General features: G+C 59.1%; 1 protein-coding gene across 1 annotated transcript in view; it reads right to left on the reverse strand.

Annotated features, from left to right (window-relative positions):
• Nucleotides 1-9,379: 9,379 nt before the first annotated feature.
• Nucleotides 9,380-22,182, reverse strand: part of COL20A1 (collagen type XX alpha 1 chain) — a 34,027-nt gene continuing 21,224 nt past the window's right edge. Inside the window, exons 22-37 of the mRNA XM_032257019.1 lie at nt 21,973-22,115; nt 21,573-21,682; nt 21,025-21,183; nt 20,858-20,935; nt 20,117-20,203; nt 19,287-19,340; nt 16,163-16,258; nt 16,036-16,089; nt 15,801-15,854; nt 15,441-15,494; nt 14,479-14,550; nt 12,466-12,501; nt 12,308-12,374; nt 11,953-12,123; nt 10,833-10,910; nt 9,380-9,582 (exon numbers count right to left, since the gene is read on the reverse strand). Of these exons, the coding sequence (XP_032112910.1) occupies nt 10,858-10,910; nt 11,953-12,123; nt 12,308-12,374; nt 12,466-12,501; nt 14,479-14,550; nt 15,441-15,494; nt 15,801-15,854; nt 16,036-16,089; nt 16,163-16,258; nt 19,287-19,340; nt 20,117-20,203; nt 20,858-20,935; nt 21,025-21,183; nt 21,573-21,682; nt 21,973-22,115 (1,288 nt within the window). The 3' untranslated portion in view covers nt 9,380-9,582; nt 10,833-10,857. The remainder of the gene's footprint in view (nt 9,583-10,832; nt 10,911-11,952; nt 12,124-12,307; nt 12,375-12,465; nt 12,502-14,478; nt 14,551-15,440; nt 15,495-15,800; nt 15,855-16,035; nt 16,090-16,162; nt 16,259-19,286; nt 19,341-20,116; nt 20,204-20,857; nt 20,936-21,024; nt 21,184-21,572; nt 21,683-21,972; nt 22,116-22,182) is intronic.

The following is a 22,182-nucleotide window of genomic DNA, read 5'->3' on the forward strand; positions in this document are numbered from 1 at the left end:
GCGCCTGTGCGTCTCCCCCGGAGGCCGACCCGGGAGGTCCTGCTCAGCCGTGGGAAAGGCGGGCGCAAGGTCAGCTCATGAGCTGCTGGTAAAGGCTTTGCCAAGGCGGCCGCATGGACCTTACCTCTGCCCAGGTTTCCAGTTCTCCCACCGTGCCAAGGGCTCTGAAATTTTTCCAGTCTGCTGGGAATACAGTTCTCTCTCACCGGGTTTTAAGGTGCATTTCTCTAACTACCAGGTAGAGCTGGGGCATCGAATCGGGAGTTTATCGGCCGTTCAAGTTTCTTCTGTGGAGTGTCTGTTGCCTTCTGTCAGGGGTTTGAATCTCTATTTTTTGTTTCTGATGTAATTCCACTGTAGTCGGGAAGCTTTCCACGGAATTTCAGTGCTTGTTACCGGCCCGGCTTCTGGTCTGTCCTCATCAGTGCTCCACGTGGCCTTGAGAAGATGCGTCTTCTGCTCGGTTTCAGGGAACGTTCTAGAAATGCCAGCCAGGTCCTGCCTGCTGAGCGTGTCCTTCAGGCCTTCTACACCCGGGCCAGTGTTCTGTCCACGTGGGGTAGGAGGCTTGAGAGGGAAGCTGAGGTCGCCAAGGAGCATCGCGGCTTGCAGGCCTGCTGGCACTTGCTTCGCGTATTTGGAAGCTCTGTCACGTGGCGTTCAGGGCGGCTGTGTTCTCGCGGCGGGCGCCCCCCTCCCCATCCCTGGCGGTGTTCCTTCCACGCTCTCAAGTCGACTTTTCTCAAGATAACGTAGATGCTCCAGCCGTCTTTTGAGAGACGTTTCAAAGGACGTTTTCTAGCCTCTCCCTTTAACCTTACTGCCCCGTTTCATTTCTTGCAGACAACACCTAACTACCATCCTGGTCACCCAGAAAGCCCTCCTGTCCCTGCGTAGCCCAAAACCTCTGCGCTCCAGGAAGCCGCTGCGTGATTCCAAGCGCTGTCGATCATTTCCATTATGTTCTAGAACTTCATGAAGGTGGAACACGCGCCTTTGTGGATGGCCTTTGTCATGCAGCGTGGCGTTTGGGGTTGTTGACAAAGAGCCAAACTCTGTAAAATATTTTTAGAGATTTATTTTGAGCCAAATATGAGTGGCCATGACCCGTGATGTAGGCTCGGGAGGTCCTGAGAGCAGGTGCCCGAGGCGGTTGGGGCGCAGCTTGGTTTTACTTATTTTAGGGAGGCATGACACACCAATCAAACACATTTAAGAAATACATCGGTTTGGTTCAGAGAGGTGGGACAACCCAGAGCGGGGGCTTCCAGGCTACAGGTGAATTTAGACATTTTCTGGTGCACAGACCTAAACGACAATGGTTGAGTTTATCTGGAGACCTGGGGTCAACAGAAGGGAATGTTCAGGTTAAGGTAAAGGATTGTGGAGACCAAGTTTCAGTGCGCAGAGGAAGCTCTCGGATAGCAGGCTTCAGAGAGAGCAGCTTGTAAGATATTTTTTACTGCACGTAAAAGGGTGCCTGGCTCTTAGCTGATTATCTCCTGGATCTGGGAAGGAGGGAAACGGGGAAGGGGAGTCGCTGTGGGATGTGGATTCTTCCCACAAGAGACTCTGCGGGCAATTTTTAGGTATGTCAGGGAAATATATTTTGGAGTAAAACATTTTGATTTTTTTCCTTGTCTCATAATGTTATGCCAGAGTCAGGCTGGAAAGTCAGTCACAATATACAGGGTCAAATGAAACCCAGCTGGTGAGAGTTTATGGTTTGTGGGGCACGACTCCCTACACCCCTTGGATAGGAATTTGAGCAAGATCCAACACATCAGAGCTTGGTGGTCGGTGTACTGGTCCATGCTGCTGAATGTATGTAATCCTCCCAACTTCATGGGTACGCTGGTGTGTGTTGAGTCATCGGTGGACACATGGGTTGCTTCCAGGTTGGACCTGCTCTGAGTCAGCAGTCACGCACAGGCTTCCTGCGGACACCAGTTTTCATTTCTTTGGGGCAGATACCTAGCAGAACTGCTGGGGCATAGGAGAGTTGTACTTTTCTTCTTCCTGTTTTTGAGACAGAGTTTTGCTCTGTTGCCAGGCTGGAGTGCGATGGCACAATCTCGGCTCACTGCAACCTCCACCTCCTGGGTTCAAGCGATTCCCCTGCCTCAGCCTTGAGAGTAGCTGGGATTACAGGTACGCGCCACCACGCCCGGCTAATTTTTGTATTTTTAGCAGAGACGGGGTTTCTCCACGTTGGCCAGGATGGTCTCGATCTCTTGACCTCAGGTGATCCACCTGCCTCAGCCTCCCACAGTGCTGGGATTACAAGCGTGAGCCACCGCGCCTGGCCTGTACGCTTCTCTTTGTGGGGAAACACCCGTGGTTTTCCGGGGTGGCTGCACCATCCACACATCCCGACGTCCTCACCGACACACAGTGTCTCGCAGTTACAGGGAGTGTGACTTTCCTTGGTGCTTGCCTGATGGCTGTGATGTTCACACCATGTTAGGTGCTTACCAGCCACTCGGACGCCTTCTTTCCGTGAAGCATCGGCTCATGTATTTTGCCCATTGTTGTTTCTGAGTGTCTGCTTTTAGCGAGTTGTAGTTTTGTGTACATTTTGGATGTTGGACTCCCGTCCAAGGGCTCGTAGTCAGTGTGTCCTCTCTGCCTCTGACGTCCTCATTTTCTTAACGGTGTCTTTTGAAGAAAAGCTTTTTGTTTTGACACTATCATTCTTTCCTTTTTTTTTTTTTTTTTTTTGAGACGGAGTCTTGCTCTGTTGCCCAGGCTGGAGTGCACTGGTGTCATCTGGCTCACCGCAACCTCCGCCTCCCGGGTTCAAGTGATTCTCCTGCCTCAGCCTCCCGAGTAGCTGGAATTAGAGGTGTGTGCCACCACGTCCAGCTAATTTTTGTATTTTTAGTAGAGACGGGGTTTCTCCATGTTGGCCAGTCTGGTCTCGAACTCCTGACCTCAGGGGATCCGCCCGCCTCGGCCTTGCACAGTGCTGGGATCTCAGGCGTGAGCCCCCAGGCCCAGGCCCTTCTGCTTTCCAATGGTTATTGCTTCGTGTGTCCTGCTGGAGAAGCTTTTGCCTACTCTGAGGCTGCAAATGTGATCTTCTGTTTTTTTTGCTTTTGGAAAGTGTAGTTCTTCTGGCTTTAGTGTTCAGGTGGATTCTTTGAATGAAAGGTTGTGTTTGGCGTGGGATGAGGGTGCGGGCTCACTGTTTTGGCGCCGTTCCCGTGGAGGTGCCCGGAGACAGTGTCGCGAGTGTGCTGCCCGGCTCTGTGGCCATCACTGGCCCAGGCCTGCCGCGTCACAGCTGGAAGTGGAAAGCTGCGTGTCGTCTTTAAATGCCATTTGGAGAATTCATCCTCCGTCAGTGAAAGGTGCTGCAGTCTCTGCGACAGCGGGATGTCTCTAGGCCATCTCTGTTGCTTTTTGTTTTTTTTGAAAAAAGCTTTTTATTTTGACAGTGTCACTTTTTCCTTTGAGACAGCCTCTCTCTGTCGCCCGGGCTGGAGTGCACCTGCAGCCCTAATCTTTTCTTCAACAGGGTGGAAATACGTTCCTTCCCTTCTGTGGGAGAAAACTGGTATGGTCAGCTGCTCTGGGAGCTCCACGTTCCCTGGTGACTGCTCCTAACTCAAAACAAGCATTTATGTTTTCCAAGAGCTTAGTATATTGATCTGAAAAATGCCTCCCATCTCCAAAGAAGAAACGTGCCCCAGCTTGCCTTCAGGAATTCTGCCCTCCCACACACCAGCCATGCTGGAATGATCTAGAATTTCAGCTCTAGATTGCCACAGACGTGACTTGTCTGGGGTGAAGGGCTTGATTATTTGGTCCATAGTAAACTTTGCTAAATTTTACACTTACGGTGGGATTTTCCCAGGTACTGGTACAATTTCTGATGATTTCCCCTTTTTTGCAGAATACTTCCTCCAGTGGTATTTTCAGAGATCTTGTGTGTTACTGCTTCTGACACTGTCTGCGATTCACATGTTTTTGCCTTATTCCTTTAAGTGATGAGTCTCCTAGATGTGAGACGTGAGCATGTTCCCTTCAACGCCATGAGGCCATCGTCCCAGCCTCTCCTCTGCCGGCCCTGGCTCTTCTGTAGTTTGGGCTGCAGGTTTGCCCCAATTTACTTATTTCACTGCATGCCATCCCTGCACAGGGGCCGTGCTGTCTTCTCTGTGTCTATTTTAGTATATGTACTGAAGATTTTTTAAATGGTTTTTTTCACTGTCTTTATTAGGTATTGCATTGAGGAACCTCAGGGTACATTAAAAAATGTATTCCATTTGATGTTCTGGGCCCTTTTAATGTGAGATCCTAAATCTTTCTCGAATGCACAGATCTGCAGAAAGCCAGATATCTCAACCTTTCCCCTTCTCACTGTTTCTTTCCTGGAAGCACCCACTGTGTGGGTGCTAACACTTAGAGTTTCTGTTCCTTTCATCTTTCCCCGAAGCCTCCCTGGAGACGTCCCAAACCTGATCTTACAGCTCCGCTTTTTAAATTTCTCTTTTTATGCTCTATACACACATATTCCAGTTGGTTTTCCTTTATATCTGCAATTCTGGCTTCATGTTACTGATATCCTCCTTGCCACTTTAAAGAGATTAAGATTTTTAAAGATTAATAGACCAAAGCGAACAAACATGAATTCTTCTCTGCCTGGCGCGGACTCTCGGTTCGTGTCTCCCAATGCTTTTGATCTCAGATACCTCACTTTCCCCTGTGAACACCTCCCCTCAACATGGATGACAGTGCCGTGCGTGCGTGAATGTGTGAGTACATGTGTGTACGGGTGTGTCTGCAAATGCATGCCTCGTGTGTGTGTACATGGATCTGGGGAGGAGATAGTCTCGTTTCCTGTGGGCTACCGTCACACATGCGTGCATCCAGACACACACATACACACATGTGCATACACACACGTGCACACACACACACACGCGCACACACACACACATGCACACACGCGCGCGCAGACACACACAGTGGCCTGTGTCATCCCCAGGCTTCTGCACTTTCTGCGTTCAGATCCCGGCGTCTTGCCGGGCAGGAGCCTCTGTTAGTGGCCATCTCGTTTTCAGGAGTCGTTGTGGAGACTCTTCTGGAAATGCTGATGTTTGAACACCCATTTCACCTGGGCCTGCAGCTCTGTTGGCGTAAATGGGTCACAGGCCTCTGGTTTTCAGCCTTTTTTCTTCATCTGTGGTTTTGGCCTCTCTGCCCAGTGCCGTGGTGACCCTCGGTTCCCTGGCCAGGCGCTGGGGATTTTCTGACCTTCACTGTGCCCTGACGGGCGTGGCGGCCACCTTCTTCCCTGTGTCTGGCCCACGGATCGCCCCACCCTCCCTTTCCCCTCCTGCCTCAGGGAGGAGCCAGAAAAGGCTCTACTCTTGCAGCTCCGCTTGGCCGTGGGGATGCAGCTGACAGTGGCAAGGACACTTCTGGGACATGCCCTTCCAGGTTCGGGCCAGCCCTTCTCCCTCCACTTCTTCCTGTGATCGGAACGTGGCGTGGCAGTGGAAAACCAGGGCAGTGTCCTGTGTGGAGGACGCAGAGCCATGGAGGGAAAGTGGCCTCCCCGTGGCTCTGAGAGGGTCACTGCCACACCACGAGAGCCACGACATCTTATCCCGTTATTGTTACTCAAAGCCACATCAAGCCCTACACAATCAATACATTTAATCGCTTTTTGGGAGGTGGCAGCGTGTTCAGCTTAAACGTCTGCTTCCCGGACAAGGAGAGCTGCGGTCTTTGTCACTAGGTACCAGCAGTCGTCTCCAAGTGGGACCCCTGTTAACACTGTTGCTCTTCACCCAGCATGACCCCTGCGCCTTCCCCCAGGAAGGTGTGACTCTTGGAGCAGCAGCAGCCATCTTGTGACGAAGGGCACCTGCATCCCAAGGATGGCCACACAGCCTGGGATTCCCGCCGTGTCCTTTCCTGCCCACAGGACTTCACGTGTGATGGCAAAACCTGATTTAGGGAAGCCGATGACAATGCCGCCGAGCACGGTGCCAATGAGCGCACGCTGCTGCAGGGTTTTTCTATTTAAAATTCTTCGAGTTGGAATCTTTCTTAAAAACCTGTGTTTAAGGTGGGTACGGTGGCTCACACCTGTAATCCCAGCACTTTGGGAGTCCAAGGAGGGCGGATCGCTTGAGCTCAGGAGTTCAAGACCAGCCGGGGCAATGTGGCAAAACCCTGTCTCTACTTTAAAAAATGTAAAAAGTTATCTGGGCTTGGTGGCACACACCTGTGGTTCCAGCTACTCAGAAAGCCGAGCTGGGAGGATCACCTGAGCCCTGGCTGGCGCAGAGGCTGCGTTATTTAGCTTGCTATTGTTGGCTGTTTTTCTAACTTCATCGTCATTGGTGAGTGAGTTCTGAGCAGCACGATCCTTTGGAATGTGAGGTTTCCTTGTGGCCGAGCTCAGGGTTAGTGTGTGGATATTCCATACATGCGAGGAGAATTCTTCTCCATTGGGCATGGAGTTCCGTACTTACCATCAGGTCACGACGATGGGCTGTATGATGAAATCGCTGCTGTGCTCTGGCTCGAGTTCAAATGCTCCATGCCCTTCCCCAAGACACGTACTGAATCTGCAGGACACCAGCTTCCCCCGCCGTCTGCCCTGGTGTGTGCGCACGTTTGGGTCCATGTGTCCTAGCTCTGCTGTCCCCACCGCCCTGGCCCTTGGTAGATGAAGGGACTGGCAGCCATCCTTCAACCCCAGGTGCAGATGGCAACGGGGCAGGCTCTACAGTTGGGGCTGGGTTTCTTCTGCTCCCGTTTCTGACACTGGCTGGGCCACAACCACCCTCTGAGGGTGGACACGCCTCACCTCGTGTCGCTGTGGGCAGTGGGCACAGCGCCCCCTGCCCCTGCTGTGCATTCCCCCCAGGCCTGCATGCGCCCGCCTTCCTGGCGGCTGTGCCCATCCCTCCCTCTGAGCTCATCACTGAGCATTCTTCCCAGCTCCCCACCTTGCAGGTGGCTCTCAGCGGGGCTGTGAAGGGCTGGAGCTTCCAGGGTTGTTCTTGGGGACTCAGGCAAAGCCACCTGGCATTGCCTGCAGACCTGGGAAGGGCACGTCGGATACGCACGGCTGCACAGCCCCTTAGAGTCCACTCACCATTCCGCCCTGTGACTCCAGCATGGGCTGGTGACTCCATGACCTCCTCACAACCCCCATGACCCCAGTGGCCTGGGCCTGGCATCAGATCAGCCTTGCTTCACACCACCTTCCTGGCTGGCCCCTGCTGAGCATCCTGGGCGGCATGGGCATGGGGGTGACCCAGGGGCAGCACCTAAGGCCATGAGCTCTGGGCCAAACCAAGCACCCCCCTGATTTCCTCCTGGAGCCCCACATGTGTAGGGCTGAAACTGGGCTTCCTCTGGAGGGGAGAGCTTTGGCTGTGGAGGGAGCGGGGGAGGCATCGCCAGGAACTCAGCACTCTCCAGAAGCATGAGTCTCAGCTCAGTTCCTGGGGCTCCTATTTTGCCTGGAGTGATGTGGTGGAGAGGCGCAGGTCGGCTCGGTCTTGGGGCGGCTGCCTTCCTGTAAACAGAGGAGCCAGGCCGGCGCGCTGCCCTTGCCCATCCTCACCTTTGATCCGTTCTCAGCTCCACTGCACAGGCCGGGGCGGGTGTGGCTTCAGGCGCCAGTCCCCAAGCTGCCTGGGCACCAGCTGGCCCTGCCTTTACTGTGCCATTTAATTGGCCTCTAGGATAAAGTCAGTTTCCTGAAGACGCCTGGACCCCCTTTGAAGGCTGAGCATTGTCTTCAGCATCAGCAGGGTGGTGGGGCTCGGGCAGCTGGGGGTCTGGTCCCGCCTGCCAAGCTGCTTCCTCCCGGCTGCCAGCGTGGTCTCCATGAGCCACCCAGTCCCTTCATCAAATTGGAGAGCCCCAAGATTGGGGGTCCTTTGGAAGGTTCTGGATGCCCTGTGGGCTCTGGGCTTGATTCCAGCCCACTCCCGCCTCATCACAAAGGCTGCTGACTCCACTGCTCAAAGAGCCTTCTCAGCTCAGCAGGGGACATTTAATTCCGAGCCCTGGAGAAACCAAGTGAGCCCAACTGGTCACATAACTGAAGCCAACTTAGCTCCTGGGCAGACACCAAGTGACCTAGGTGTCCTCCCTGCAGGACACAGGGGCTGGCTTAGGCTGTTCCTCTCAACAACTGTGTCTGACGCCTGCGATGAAGGCTAGAACTCAGCCCCAGATGCCGCTTTTCCTGCACCTACTCTGGCCAAATGCTCTCCTTGTCCCTCAGGGCAAAATCTGTCTTGATGCCCCCTGACTTCTTTGACCTCTGACTTGTCCACAGACCTTGGGAATTTCTAGTGGTCTGTTTGTAGTCTCATGCTGCATGGGGGGCGCTTCCTGGCCTCAGTCAGGGCTGCGGCTCCCGTGCCTGCAGGCACCCTCTCCCGTCCTGCTGACCCTGCCCTCACTCTCTATTTGGTCTCCAGGTCTGGTCGGGTCCTGGAGCAGGTGAGTCGTGGATGAAGCGTTTGTTCTGAAGCTGTTTTGCGCTTACCTCTTTGGGGTACAGCACTTTTGGTTGTTCCTTCTGTCAATATCAAGGGCCTCTGTGTTCCTTTTTAATGCCTTTCATTCTATCCTCAATGACATGTGCTCTCTCTTCATTCCTGGCACCTTTCTTGCTTAGCTGCCTAGGTGGGAAGTGGACTAACTAGGTCCTGAATATTTGTTTGGAAAGGAAGGAGAAGTTCCCATATCACCTCCATGGGCTACAAGGCCCAGGAGCCCACATGCGTGTTCTGAGCTTGCCCATGCTGTTTGGGACACAGTGAGGATAAGGTGGGAAGTCCAGGCTCACAGAGAGCCCGTGATGGCTGGGAGACACCTGGGCAGAGGTGCCGAGGAGCACGCAGGTCAGAAGCCCGCTGAGGGATGACATTGCCCTGAGACCCTAAGGACCAGGGGCTGGTGGTGCCAAGTCTCAAAGTGATGTCCCTGCACAAGGAACTCCGCACAGGGCCGGGCAGGTGAGGGACGGCCGCTCACACACAGGATCTGAACTCCTTCTTGGGCGGGGGACAGAGGGGATGATGAGGCAGGCAGGGCCCTGCTGTGCCCAGAGGTGAAGGCGTTGGGGCTGGGCGGGAGTGCTGCTCTGAGGGAGGAGCCAGCATGCAGGTGACCGAGGGCCAGAAGCTGAGCTGTTGTCCGCGTGAGGTGCAGAGTGAGCAGGCCCCGCAGGGCCCCAGGCTGAGGCCCAGAGAAAGGAGCGGAGCCGCACTGCTGCCCTCCTGACCTCGATTCGCCTTCCCCACTGGGGCTGGGGCTACAGGGCCTCAAGGCGGGGTGCACAGAGCCAAGGTGGGGGACACCCTCCCAGAAAATGACTCCCGCCTCACGTGGATGGGCAAGCACTCCGTGGTTTATCTGAACTTGGAAATGCTACAAAGCCAAGGGTGTGGGGTGGGCTGAGGCCGCTCCTTCCCTCCCCTTCCACCTGCTCTCCCTGAGTTTTTGTCCAGGCTTCTCCAGGATGTGGCTGCTCTTGGTGTCCAGACAAACCCAGAGAGGAAGGCACAGGGTTCACGGGGCAGTGCAGAAAACGTCCTGGCAGGAGAGAAGGGTGGGCAGACCTGAGAGGCCAAGTCAGCTTGGCACCGGCTCAGGGCCAGCGTCCGGCACTGTGGCCACCCCGAGAGCCCATGGGGTCCACACACTGTGTCCAGCAGGGCCGGGGGTGGCAGGATTGTGGGCAGAGCAGTGGGCAGGCAGAGCCATGAGCCGGGCCCTGGGTGGGCAGGACTGTGGTCAGGGCTGTGGGTGGGCCGTTCTCTGATGGGTCTGTGGAGGAGCAGCAAGGCTGCTTGTGCCTAGCCCTGAAGTCTGACCTGACTCTCGGGCAGCTGTCCTCCTGCCCCATCCTGACCAGGAGCCCCTGGGTCTCTGCCTGTGCTCCTGGGCCCTCCTAGCCCCGGCAGAGTCACCTGGCTCAAAGGCACCGGCGCCGCCACAGGCTCCAGATCTCACACCCAGCACCACGCTCTGGCTCCTGAAGCTACTTGAGGCTGAAGCTGTGCTGCACCCACCTCTTCCCTGTCCCCACGCCTGTGCCCTGTCTCCACATCTGCACCCTGTCCCCACGCCTGCACCCTGTCCCTACGCCTGCACCCTGTCCCTCACCTCTGCCTTGTCCCCACACCTGCACCGTGTCCCCATACCTGCACCGTGTCCCCACACCTGCTCCCTGTCTCCTCACCTCTGCCTTGTCCCCACACCTGCACCATGTCCCCACACCTGCTCCCTGTCTCCCTGCCTGCTCCCTGTCCCCACGCCTGCGCCCTGTCCCCACACCTGCTCCTTGGACCAGCCCTCAGCTAAGTTTGGACACAGGAGCCACCTGCCCGGGCTTCCTGAGGAAGGCAGAGGTTACCTGGTGCTGCCATCGCCACCACCCTGCCTCTCTCATCGACACACCCGGGGCCACGCAGGCCCCTCCTGGGACTCCTGTGAGCCCTCCCACAGCTTGCCCAAGCGTCCACTGTGTGAACACCTGAGCTCCGCCCTCCCTGCTGCGCTAACCCTGGTCAGGGCCTCCTCCGCCCCGGCCTGCGACTCTGCAGCCCACGAGATCACGCAGGCTTCTGGCACACCAGTCCGTCTCCGGGACCCCACATTCCTGTTGCCCCCATGGGGTCCACAGTTGACCCTGCTTTTCCCAGGGGTCACCCGCCTGCCTGTGCTGGGCCCTGTGCTCCCAGCACTCCACCCCAGACAGCATGAGACCTCACCCATCGGCCCTTCGGGAGCTCCTTCCCGAATGCCCTCAGCCCTGGCAGGTACAGGCAGCAGGGGCTCACCTGTGGCTCCCAGAGGCCCTGGGTCCTAGCCCCTCTGCCGCCCAGGGCTGCCCGTCTGACCAACAGTTCTAGGCTCCCCTGCAAGGAAAGGGAAGCATATGAAGTCAGAGAAACGCAGAGGCTCAGGCCCTGTCCTGATGGGGGCAGAGGGGTCAGGGCCCTCCCTGGGAACAGGCAGCAGGTGCAGTCCTCAGATGGAGGCTGAGAGCTGCGGGTGGGGGCAGCAGCATGCTGGGTCCCTGTGCCCCACACAGGTGCCTCCTGGGCTCCATGACGGAAGTTGGGGGATGGCCAGGTAGGGAGGCGTCAGGTGGGGGCCCCGTGGCGGTGCCTGTCACCCTTGTTTACACAGGTGGGTACAGAAGGGGCGGTTTATTCTGAGCAGTGATGCGCCCCGCATCTGCCAGGCTGTAACCAGGCCACCGTGGGCAGCTCCCAAGGCCGGGGCAGGGGCTCCCACAACCCACGGGGCTCCCTCCAGGTTGCCCCCAGTCTCCTGAGATGATGTCTGCGGGATAAGGGGTGGGATTCAGCTGATGCCCGAGCAGAGCAGAGACGCCCTCGCTGCTGCCCCGGCCGGTGCAGAACTCAGCTCTTGTCCAGCTGGGTCATCCCCTGGTCCGTCCTCCCCATGGACGCCCCTCTCTGGCTCCATCTCAGCGTCCAGGCCATGACCTACCACTGCCGCCTCAGAGGAGGAGGAGCGCCAACAAGGTCACGGGAGCCTGCGGCTCTGTGCTGAGTGGGGAGAGGCAGGGAAGCAGCAGCCAGGACGAGAGGGTGGGAGGACGGGGGGACGGGAGAGGGAGGGAGGAGGCTGGGAGGGAGGCTGGGCACTCGTGGGTGGCCCTAAGTGGGCAGCTCATGTTTCCAGGAGACTGGGAAGGGGTCACCTTGAGGTTCCTGGGAGGCCAGGCCGAGGCCAATCTCTGCGCCATGACTGGCTTTGTGTGGGCTCAGGAAAGCCCTGTGTCCTCACCCCAGCACCCCAGAGGCTGGACAGTGGCGTCTCCAGCAGGGGCTGCTGTGGTGACAGAGCGAGGCCCCAGCCCCAGGACCAAGGGACAGCCGGGCCCCCCCCCACTCCCTCCCTGTACTGGGGAGGCCGGGAGCCCAGTACCTCTGCTCTCAAGGTGGCGGCCACCACGCCCCCATTCTCCAGGAAGCAGGGCCTCACTTCGGGTGCCAGGGGACCCCAGAGGCTCAGCACCCTGCTCCGGCTTCTGCTCCAAGATGGGCATGGGGGGCCTGGTGTTCTTGTGGAAGGAGGAGTCGAACTTTGATACGTGTGCTGTGGGGAGGAGGGGTATCAGCAAGATGCAGTGGGGGCCAGGGGGCGTGAGGCCTGTGCAGGCCACGCCGGGACACCTGGCCCAGGTGTGCTAACGGTGCGGGAAGGTGGCCTCCCCTGGTCTGGCCAGTTGAGGACACACAGGTGTGCTGGGCACAGGTGCAGGGCTGCTGGCCTCACTCACCCTGGATGGCGGACTCACAGGCCTGGCTCACGAGCTGGTAGAGGGCAGCGAGGGACTGGGGCTCGCCCTGCAAGGGAAGAGGGGCAGCTTTGGGACCCGCGCGGCCAGTGCCTTCCCGGGAGGACCCAAGCTGAGCCAAAAGACTCAGCCTCACTCACCTTCTCGCCTCGTTCCCCTTTGGGCCCCGGCAGCCCCTGGTGAGGAGGGAAGAGAAAAGAAGTCAGCAGCGATGGCCTGAGACGGCAGGCGAGAAGTGAGATGGCCCCGGGGTGGATCCCGGCTGGGGCAGCCCCCCCCGCCCCCCCGCCCCCGACAGCCACAGCGGGGGTGTGACCCCACAGGGAGGGAGGAGCCAAAGCCCCATCCCAGACTCCCAGATCCCAGGAGGCTGTGGTCCTCGCCTGCACCCCAGAGCGGGCACGGGAGAGGTTCTGCCTCGGAGTCCCGAGTGGGGCTGGAACTTGTACCACAAAGGACTGGCCTCTGGCTGCAGATTTTGTGCCAGGGGAGATGGCGGGTGTGGGGTCCTCCCAGCCGGGACACTGCGGAGAACAGACCCTCCCTGGGCCCAGGCCAGGCCTGTGCCGGGCACTTCCCTGCCACCTTCTGTCTTCCTCCACCTCCCCAGCTCCTCCGGGAACCTGGGGCCCCCCTAAGCGGGGGCCATGGAGCTGCTGCAGGCAAGGCGTCCCCCAGGGGATACTGCAGCTGCCTCTCCCACGTCTGTCCCCACCCCCTCCCCTCCACCAGGTGTGTCCTGGGTGGGGCTGGGGGAGGTCCAGAACCGGCCCCCAGCTCACGCTGCACCAGCGCCAGCACCAAGCTCCCAGCTCAGAACAGGCCTCCATCCACAAATGGGAAGTCCCTGAGCGGTCGACAGGAAGTCCCTGAACGGTCAAGAGGAAGGCCCTGAGCGGTCAACAGGAAGTCCCTGGGTGGTCAACGGGAAGTCCCTGAACGGTCAGCAGGAAGTGTCCGGGGGCAGTCGACAGGAAGTCCCTGAGCAGTCAACAGGAAGTCCCTGAGCGGTCAATAGGAAGTCCCTGAGCAGTCAACAGGAAGTCCCTGGGTGGTCAACAGGAAATCCCTGAATGTTCAGCAGGAAGTGTCCGGGGGCAGTCGACAGAAAGTCCCTGAACAGTCAACAGGAAGCATTCCGGGGCAGTCAACAGGAAGTCTCTGAGCAGTCAACAGGAAGTCCCTGAGCGGTCAACAGGAAGTCCCTGGGTGGTCAACAGGAATTGTCCCTGGGTGGTCAACGGGAAGTCCCTGAACGGTCAGCGGGAAGTATCCGGGGGCAGTCGACAGGAAGTCCCTGAGTGGTCAACAGGAAGTCCCTGGGGCGGTCAACAGGAAGTCCTGGGGCGGTCAACAGGAAGTCCCTGAATGGTCAACAGGAAGTCCCTGGGTGGTCAACAGGAAGTCCCTGAGTGGTCAACAGGAAGTGCCCTGGGGCGGTCAACAGGAAGTGCCCTGGGGCGGTCAACAAGAAGTCCCTGAGTGGTCAACAGGAAGTCCCTGGGGCGGTCAACAGGAAGTCCCTGGGGCGGTCAATAGGAAGTCCTGGGGCGGTCAACAGGAAGTCCCTGAATGGTCAACAGGAAGCGTCCCGGGGCGGTCAACAGGAAGTGCCCTGGGGCGGTCAACAGGAAGTCCCTGGGTGGTCAACAGGAAGTCCCTGGGTGGCCAACAGGAAGTGCCCTGGGGTGGTCAACAGGAAGTCCTGGGTGGTCAACAGGAAGTGCCCTGGGGCGGTCAACAGGAAGTCCCTGAGTGGTCAACAGGAAGTCCCTGGGTGGTCAACAGGAAGTCCCTGGGTGGTCAACAGGAAGTGCCCTGGGGTGGTCAACAGGAAGTCCTGGGTGGTCAACAGGAAGTGCCCTGGGGCGGTCAACAAGAAGTCCCTGAGTGGTCAACAGGAAGTCCCTGAGTGGTCAACAGGAAGTTCCTGAGTGGTCAACAGGAAGTCCCTGGGTGGTCCACAGAAAGTCCCTGAGTGGTAAACAGGAGGTCCCAGGCAGGCAACAGGAAGTCCTGGGTGGTCAACAGGAAGTTCCTGGTCAGTCAACAGGAAGTGTCCCTGGGTGGTCAGCAGGAAGCGTCGAATGTGGGGCTTGTACCCTTCATTCTCCTGCCCTTGGCTGGCTGGTGGGTGTTGGAAGTGGACTTACTGTGGGTCCCACAGCCCCTGGGGGTCCTCGGTCTCCAATAGTGCCCCTGGCTCCTGCCATGCCCTGGAAGCCCTACAGAGACACAGAAGTCAGGGTTTGGCTTGGGTCCCCAGCAAATCTGCTCTCACTTTAGCCCTGGTTCCCAGACATCCCAGGGTCCCCCGAACCTGACAAGGGCAAACCCCCGGCTGGCCCCAGCCCCCCTCAGGCCATTCCTCCAACAGGCTCTGCCTCCCCTGCCTCCAGGCCCCTCCTCCCCCTGCCCTGCAGCTCTACCCCAGTGCTGTCAGCACCCACGCTGCTCTAAATGTCCCCAGCTGTGCTGGTTGCCTCAGCGTGACTGCAAGGTGGACTTCCCCTGAGAGAGGTGCTTGCAGGGAGGCAACTTGGCCTGCCCAGCACCCAGCCCGAGGCTGATGCCAGGAGACCCCCTCCAAGGTCTCCCAGGAACTGAGTTCACAGCACAGAGCACTGGGAAGCACACCCTCAGCCTTCCAGCAGAGACCCCAGCCCGAGGACCAGGGTACACAGAGCGAGGCCCCAGCTCTGTGGAGGGCTGGGGCTGCTGAGCTCTGACACCCTCTCCAGAGACCAGGGAGAAAAAGCAAGTCCCACAGGAGAGGTCAGCAGGGACGGGGGCCACGTCCCCACAGCCAGCCTGGCCCGCCTGCCCTCCCCAGGACACCCAGGAGCCCTGGCCCTCCCAGCACCATGGAGCCTCATGTGCCTGCGGATCTGCCCCATGGGTGCCAGATAAACCCTTGCCTGGGGGCAAGCAGTGCTCCTGGGCAGACACCCACCCGACCACAGGGCTCTGCAGAAAGTTCCAGCAGAACTGAGTCCCTCCCTGGTCACTTCCTGGGGTGACATGGGTGGCAGCTGGTGTTCAGACTGGCCTCTGCCTGGCCCCTGGAACCTAGGAGCCCTGGGTGGGGGTGGGCTCACGGGAGGTCAGTGCTTACCCTGGGGCCAGGGGGTCCGGGCAGACCAGCAGTTCCCTCCAGGCCCCTCATTCCCTGATGGCAAAGGAAGGGGTGAGCTGGGTGGGGTTTGTGTTTGTACACACCCCTCCCATGGTCACAGCCCCCCAGCAGCACCCAACACACTCTGTGACCCCCCCACCATGGTGACGGCTCCTGCCTGGGTGGGCTGGAGCCCCCCTGCCTTCTGGCCATGCCACAGGCTGAAGGGGGTGAGGCACGGGGTGAGGCAGGCACCCCGGAGGAAGCACTTCCCCCTCCCCACCCCACAGCCCCCATCTCCAAGACCCACCAGGCCAGGCTCTCCCCACCAACAAAGCCCTCCAAGCCTACAGCCAGCACCTTTGGTCCCTGAAGGCCAGCTCTCCCGGGGATGCCTTGGTGGCCGGGGTGGCCCTGGGAGAGAACAGAAGGGCCAGCCAGGCAGGGCCAAGGTCACATCCAGAAGAGATGGCCCTTCCTGTGAGCCTCACCCCGACACCTGTGCCCCCCTGCACAGAGGCCCCTCTGTTCTCTTCCCCACCTCCATCCCTGTCCTTCCCCCACCCGTGCCCCCCCGCCGTCCCAACCATGCTACCTGTAAGCCTGGGAGCCCGTGGTCCCCCTTCTCTCCTTTGGCCCCTGGTGGACCCTGGAGGGGAAGATAGGCTGGGCAGCAAAGCGGAGGGGGCACAGGGCAGGAGGGCGGGGGGGGTGACACCTACCACAGGCCCCTGGACTGCACGGCCCTGGGTCCCTGGCGACCCCTGCTGGCCTCCAGGGCCTTCCGGTCCCATCTGTCCCGGTGGCCCCGGCTCTCCCTGGAGACACAGGCAGTGGGAGGGCCTGAGAAGGACATGCTGGCTGCCCCTCCTGTGGCCCCTCTGTGGCCCCTCCTGTGGCCCCTCTGGGTCACAGGCAGCCCTCCTGGCCTTCTGGGCATTCATACCCAGGCCCGTGGAGACGGCTCCATTAAAGGAGCAGGGGCAGCCCCAGCACCCTCACTGCCCACCCTAGGAGGGTCCGAGAGAGGTTGGTCTCACAGCAGGCATCTGCAGAGCTGGAGAACCACAGAGCCCAGCCTGCAAGGCAGATCCACCCAGCCCACGCAGCCCTCCCCTGCCCAACTCTGGGTTCCAACGGGGGCCTAGGGGGCAGAAATCAGTGAGGAAAACCCAGAGACCCCCCCAGGCCAACTGTATGGAGGAGACAGAAGGCTTTCTTAAGCCCTGGACCCCAAAACGCTGGACTGAGGCTTTACGGGAAATCCAGCCCTGCGGGGCAGAGGGCGCTGCTGCTCTTTAACCTCAAACGATCTTTTAAACAAAGCAAATCGAGGTTCCAAACACTGTAAAGAAAACTGCCACAGTCTTATTTATAAGCATCAATGAAAAATCCAAAATAAAACGTCAGCAAGCTGAATTCTGTCGCACGTCACGTGGATAACGAGAATTCAGCGACCATGTCAGATTTTCGGTGGACGCAAGAATCGCCCAGTATTTAGGGATTTACCACAATCAACAGCTCCGTGAGGCACAGCTCCTTCCCCATGTCCACAACGGCACTGAGCTTATTTAATGTCCACTCTTGAAGTTTTAAGTCTAATAAGCTTTACATCTAGTAAGTTTTAAATCTAATCTTGAAGTTTTAAATCTTCGCTACCACACGATGAAATACACCTGCCTCTGCTACAGGACACCCCTGCAGCGCCCGGGGCTACAGGCACTTCCGTGAAGCCAAGAAGAAAAGGAGAAAACCTGCTCTCGTCACTGCTCTGACACAATTCCGGGTGTTCACCAGCACCATCAGGCAAGAAAAAGAAATCGCAGTGACCAAGACTGGAAGGCCGACAGTGACGTGTTTATTTGCAGGGGACGCCACTGTCGACCCGGAAGACCCAAGAAAATCAAATACGGTGACGGAGAAAGAGAGCTGGGTACAAAAAAATAACGCAGAGAGATAGCAGCCTGTGTGAAAAGGATGAGGCCGCAGCTGGAACGAGAGAAAAGACCTCACTTATAACAGCAACAAAAAAGAGGGAGTACCTACGGATGAGGGGGAACGGAGCAGGTCTGGTGGAGGGACCTCAGCACAGCCCCCACGCTGCACGGAGGGCCACAAAAGGCCCTGGGAACCAATGGGAAGGTGGCCGTGTTTTTGGATGAGAAGATTCAACACCATAAAAACATCATCTGTCCCTAAGTATATCTATAAAGTGAACGTGCTTCCAATAAAAACACCAACCGAATTGTTTAGGTTAAACGGATAAGTTGATTCTATAGTTCACTGAACAATGAAATAAGCAAAGAGCCAGGAAAATTCTGGGGAAGAATACAAAAGAGGACCAGTCCACCTGTATCAAAATTTTAAATAAATCAGTAATAATTTAAAGAAGCACGACCCTTGCACATGAACAACAGACAAATCAATGGGACGGACTGGAGCATCTGAAAAACCCCGAAGTACACAGGGGCCTTGGGACATCACCACAGCTCTGTCATGAAAGGCAGGCGACCAGAATGGGATGTGAAGAGGCGAAGCCGGGATCCTCCCCGTCCTCCAGCGTGGTAACAAACGTGGAGTGTCGGAAAGGCCCTGGAGGGACCAGGAGGAACCGGGAGGAAGTGCACTTTCTCCTCTGGGAGGCTCAGGAAGACCTTTTAGAACAGGATACACAGTTCGGAAGCCACAGAAGAGAGCAGTAACATGGACTGCGTGACATTATTTTAAAATCTGTATGGAAACGCAGATGGCAAACAAGGTCAAAAGACAGGAACACGGCAAACGCAGTCAAAACTCACATCACAGACACAGGGCTGGTTCCATTAAGTGAACGGTGAGCCCACAAATTAATAAGAAAAAATAACAGCGGAAAAGAAGTCAGAGGACGTCTCCAGCAAGAAAATACTGGCCACTTTCAAAGGGTGTTTGCGGTGCTTGGAAGAGAAATGCATTTCCATCTATCGGACGGCTCCCAAAGCAGCCAGCTCTGCAGGGTGGGGGTGGGAAGCCACCGCTGGCTCCCCGCCCGGGAGCGCCCTGCACGGCTCTGCGGGCGCGTTTTGGGGCATCCACCCCACAGCACAGGGGCATGTGCCCTCCCACCCAGACACTCTCCTGGGGAATCTGAGCCTGAGATGCGCCCTCAGGCTCCAGCACAACCGCTCAGACAGAGGGAGCTTGGCGGCCCAGGTGCAACGGGGCTCGTGCCTGTGCTCATGGGGATGTGGCACTCTCTGAAGGATGCCGGGGAGAGGCGGGTATCGGGGGTCGGGAAGAGGATGACCCTCCCACGCCTGGAGTGGGTCCTGCTGTCATCACTGGGTGCACTGTCTTCAACATCCCTCTCTGCAGAACCAGAACCCACCCCCGAAACCCCTCCCTGCACGCCGCACTTGTGCTGAGCCTAGACACATTGGAAAATACTTGGTAGACCTGAGCTCCTGAGTCCAGCCCGGCACAGACGGCACCTGGCTCTCGCCTGCCCAGCGGAAATCAAGTGTGGCCTTGAGGGCCAGCCAGGCTGCCGACTGGACAGGTGGCCTCACCTCCCCAAGCCTGTTTCCCCACCCGGGCCATGGGGTCCATCCTCCCTATCTGGGTGAAAAGGACACTTCCACCATACCTAGGCCCAGGGCCAGGCACCCAGCAGGCACATGGGGAAGGCCAGTCCAGACCCCTGGGCCCCTGGGGCACTGGGGTTCCTGCCTGTCTGCAGCCTGGGGAGACCCCACCCTGCCTAGGGGTCTCTGTGCCGCTCCCCACATTCTCAGGAATGCACTGGGGGGGTGTCCTTTTCTGGCAGCTAGAACCCAGGCCCCCCACCTCCCAGGACTCCCCAAAACTTACCCTGGGCCCTGGGAAGCCCTGCTCTCCTGGGGTGCCATTCCTCCCTGGGAGGCCCTGCAGAGGCACAAGGAGGGCTAAGATCCCAGAACCACCCCATGCTGGGCCCACCCTGGGTGCCTAACCCCACGCAGCTGGACTGTCCACTACCGTCCAGGGGAAGGAAGCGGCTTCCAGGGCAAGGGCACGCTAGCCCGTCCACCCTTCTCGCACGCAGGCAGCTCTGGGTTCAAACCCCAGCCCCCTGAGTGGCCAGGCCCGTGGACACTGAGCTCCAGTGAGTGTGCCTGACTGGTCCTGTGCAGTGAGCTCTGGAAGCCCCAGCTGTCACCTGTGGGGTCCTGGAAACTTGGGGTGAGCAGGTCCGAGGACCTCTCAGGACCCACCCCATGGTCGGGTTCCTGGCCTGGAAAGCCGCCTCCCCGAGGCCTGGGCAGAGGCCCCTGTGGCTCCTGCTGCAGTAAGCCAGGCTGCCAGCACTCAGGACAGTGACCCACAGCGGCCCACGTCACACCCTGGGCCACGGCACAGTCCTGGATCCCCGCTGCACCTGGGCCCCCTTCCCAGCCCTGACACTGGGAAACACTGGATTCCATGTCAGAGAAGGGCTCGGGAGGCGGAGGCCCAGCAGCGGGAGGAAGGGGCTGGTCCAGGCCTCTGCCTCACGGCCCAGGGCGGGTGCAGCAGGGAGGAGGCTCATGAAGTGTGTCCCAGCTCTGCGTCAGGACCACGGATGGATGGGGGCAGGAGGCTCTGGGTTCCACATTCGCCAGTGGCAGCACTACATCAGCCAGGGGTCCCTGGCCACCCCAGGGAGACACTGCTGGACTCACTGGGGGTCCTTCGGGCCCTGGGGGTCCAGGGGTCTCTGAGGAACAGGTACAGGCAGACACGAAGGCCGGACAGGTCTCTCCATCCCTCTGGAAGAAGAGGCTGCTCATTAGAGACCCTGGCTCTTGCCTGACCGTACAGCTGAGCTTAGCCAAGGACACCTGGGCTGCAGGGAAACTTCCAGACCTGCACCTGGAGGTGGGGGGAAGGTCTGGGCACAAGTGCACAGGGGGCACGTCCCAGGCTCAGGCCACAAGCCCCTGTGTGTGCAGCCAGCCCTGGAACCACCCTGCCAGGCTGTCCGCATGAGTCCCAGGATGGAAGGGCACCTTCTCCCTCCTTTACTCCCCTGTCTGGGCCCCCAGTATGGCCAAGGCAAGCACCGGGTACATGGAGGAGTCACCAAGGACCTGGCAGCGCTGGGAGGGCTCTGTGGCCTGGCCGTGGCCCCTCCGGACTCATCTGCACCTGGCTGGGCCCACAGAGGGGAACTTCCAAGCCTGGCCAGAGCCTCCAGTACCCTTCATCCAGCATGCCCCCCCAGGCTCACCCTCTGGCCCTGGGGCCACCTCCTCTGAAAGCCTTCCTTGATTTCTCCCAGCACAGTGGCAATCTGGACAGGCCAATACACCCCCAGGCACTGTGCCCTCAGTGGGCACTTGCCCTTCCTTCCTGGAACAGGGGCAAGGGACGGGCCTACCGAGGCAGGGAGCTCACAGCACCGGGGAGAGGCAGGGGCCTACCGAGGCAGGGAGCTCACAGCACCGGTCCTCATCGGCCCAGGTGTCACTGCACACGATCTGCAGCATCCGAAGCTGGAACTGCAGCACAGGGGAGCGGGCTCAGCCCCGGGGCTCAGAGAGGCCTCCAGCCCCGCCAGCCAGGCCCAGCAGGGAAAGACTACACTCACCACAGCGGAGCTGCTCCGGGGGCCCCTGGCCTTGGCCAGCCTCCCCACCGTGATGAAGCCGGCAGCGGGAGGGCTGCCCACCTCCCCGAGGGGCCGCTCAGCCACCTTGCGGCAGTCCACATACAGCCTGACCTTGGAGCGGCCCACGGCCACGTGCACCTGTGAGACAGCATGGGGGTTCCCCACAGTCCAGGCAGGGGCAGTGCCCACCTGAGCCCTCCAGCCAGGCCAGAGATGGGGAGCAACGCCCATCACCAGGGCCTGGGGTCGGGGCCTGACGTCACTTCAGGTTTGGGGGGACCCTGGGAGAACCTGCCTTGCCGGGCCTTGGCTTCCCCTCTGTAAAATGCACTGAACAGCACCTGCTGCAGTGGCCTTCCAGGGGTCTGCGGGACCCAAAGACAGGCTGGGTGGCTCTTCCACTCAGGTTAAGATGGAAGAGCCAGAGCAGGCACTGAGCCCCAGGACAAGCAGGGCCCTGCGGGGGGCTGGGCTGTCCCAGAGCTGGGGGAACGGGGGGAGGGGCCGTGAGCTCAGCTTTCCAGGACCTTGTGGAAGCTCCCAAAGAAAATCTTCCTCACTTCCTGCGGGTCGAAGGTAGCCTCCTGCAAGGCAGCCCTGGGGTCTCGGTGGAAGTAGGTCAGGGACTTCCTCCCGGCTGCCAGGGAGGGGGCAGAGCAGGTGAGAGCGGGCAGCGGGCAGCTGGGCCTAGACCTTGAGCAGGGCGGCCCCCATGAGGGTGCGAAGCTGGAAGTGACCCTCAACGCGGCCCACAGCCCCCTGCCCGGGACACCTGCCTTCCACCCAGGGTGGGTGCCAACACCCCTGCTGAGGGGGGCCCAAGGGCCTGGCCTGGAGGCTGGACTTCCTCCAAAGGCCTCCCAGGGTCTGGGGCCTCCCTGCCCCCACTCCTGACTGTGGGGGGTGGTGACTCGGGGCCCACGTCACCATCCAGGAGAACCCCGAGAACAGGCTGGAAGTCCTCGGCCGTCATCTGCCACAGCGCAAAGGCCTCGCGGGGTGTCTCGGGAAGCAGGCGCATGAGGAAGACGATGGTGTGCTCCGGCGGGAGCGGGGCTGGGTGGATGTCACTGTGGGAGGGTTGGGGCAGGGATGGATGTCACCGGGGGAGGGTTGGGGCAGGGGTGGATGTCACCG

This window comes from Sapajus apella, unplaced genomic scaffold (genome assembly GCF_009761245.1).
Source record: "Sapajus apella isolate SASKATOON/1434 unplaced genomic scaffold, GSC_monkey_1.0 scaffold96, whole genome shotgun sequence".
Lineage (NCBI taxonomy): Eukaryota > Metazoa > Chordata > Mammalia > Primates > Cebidae > Sapajus > Sapajus apella.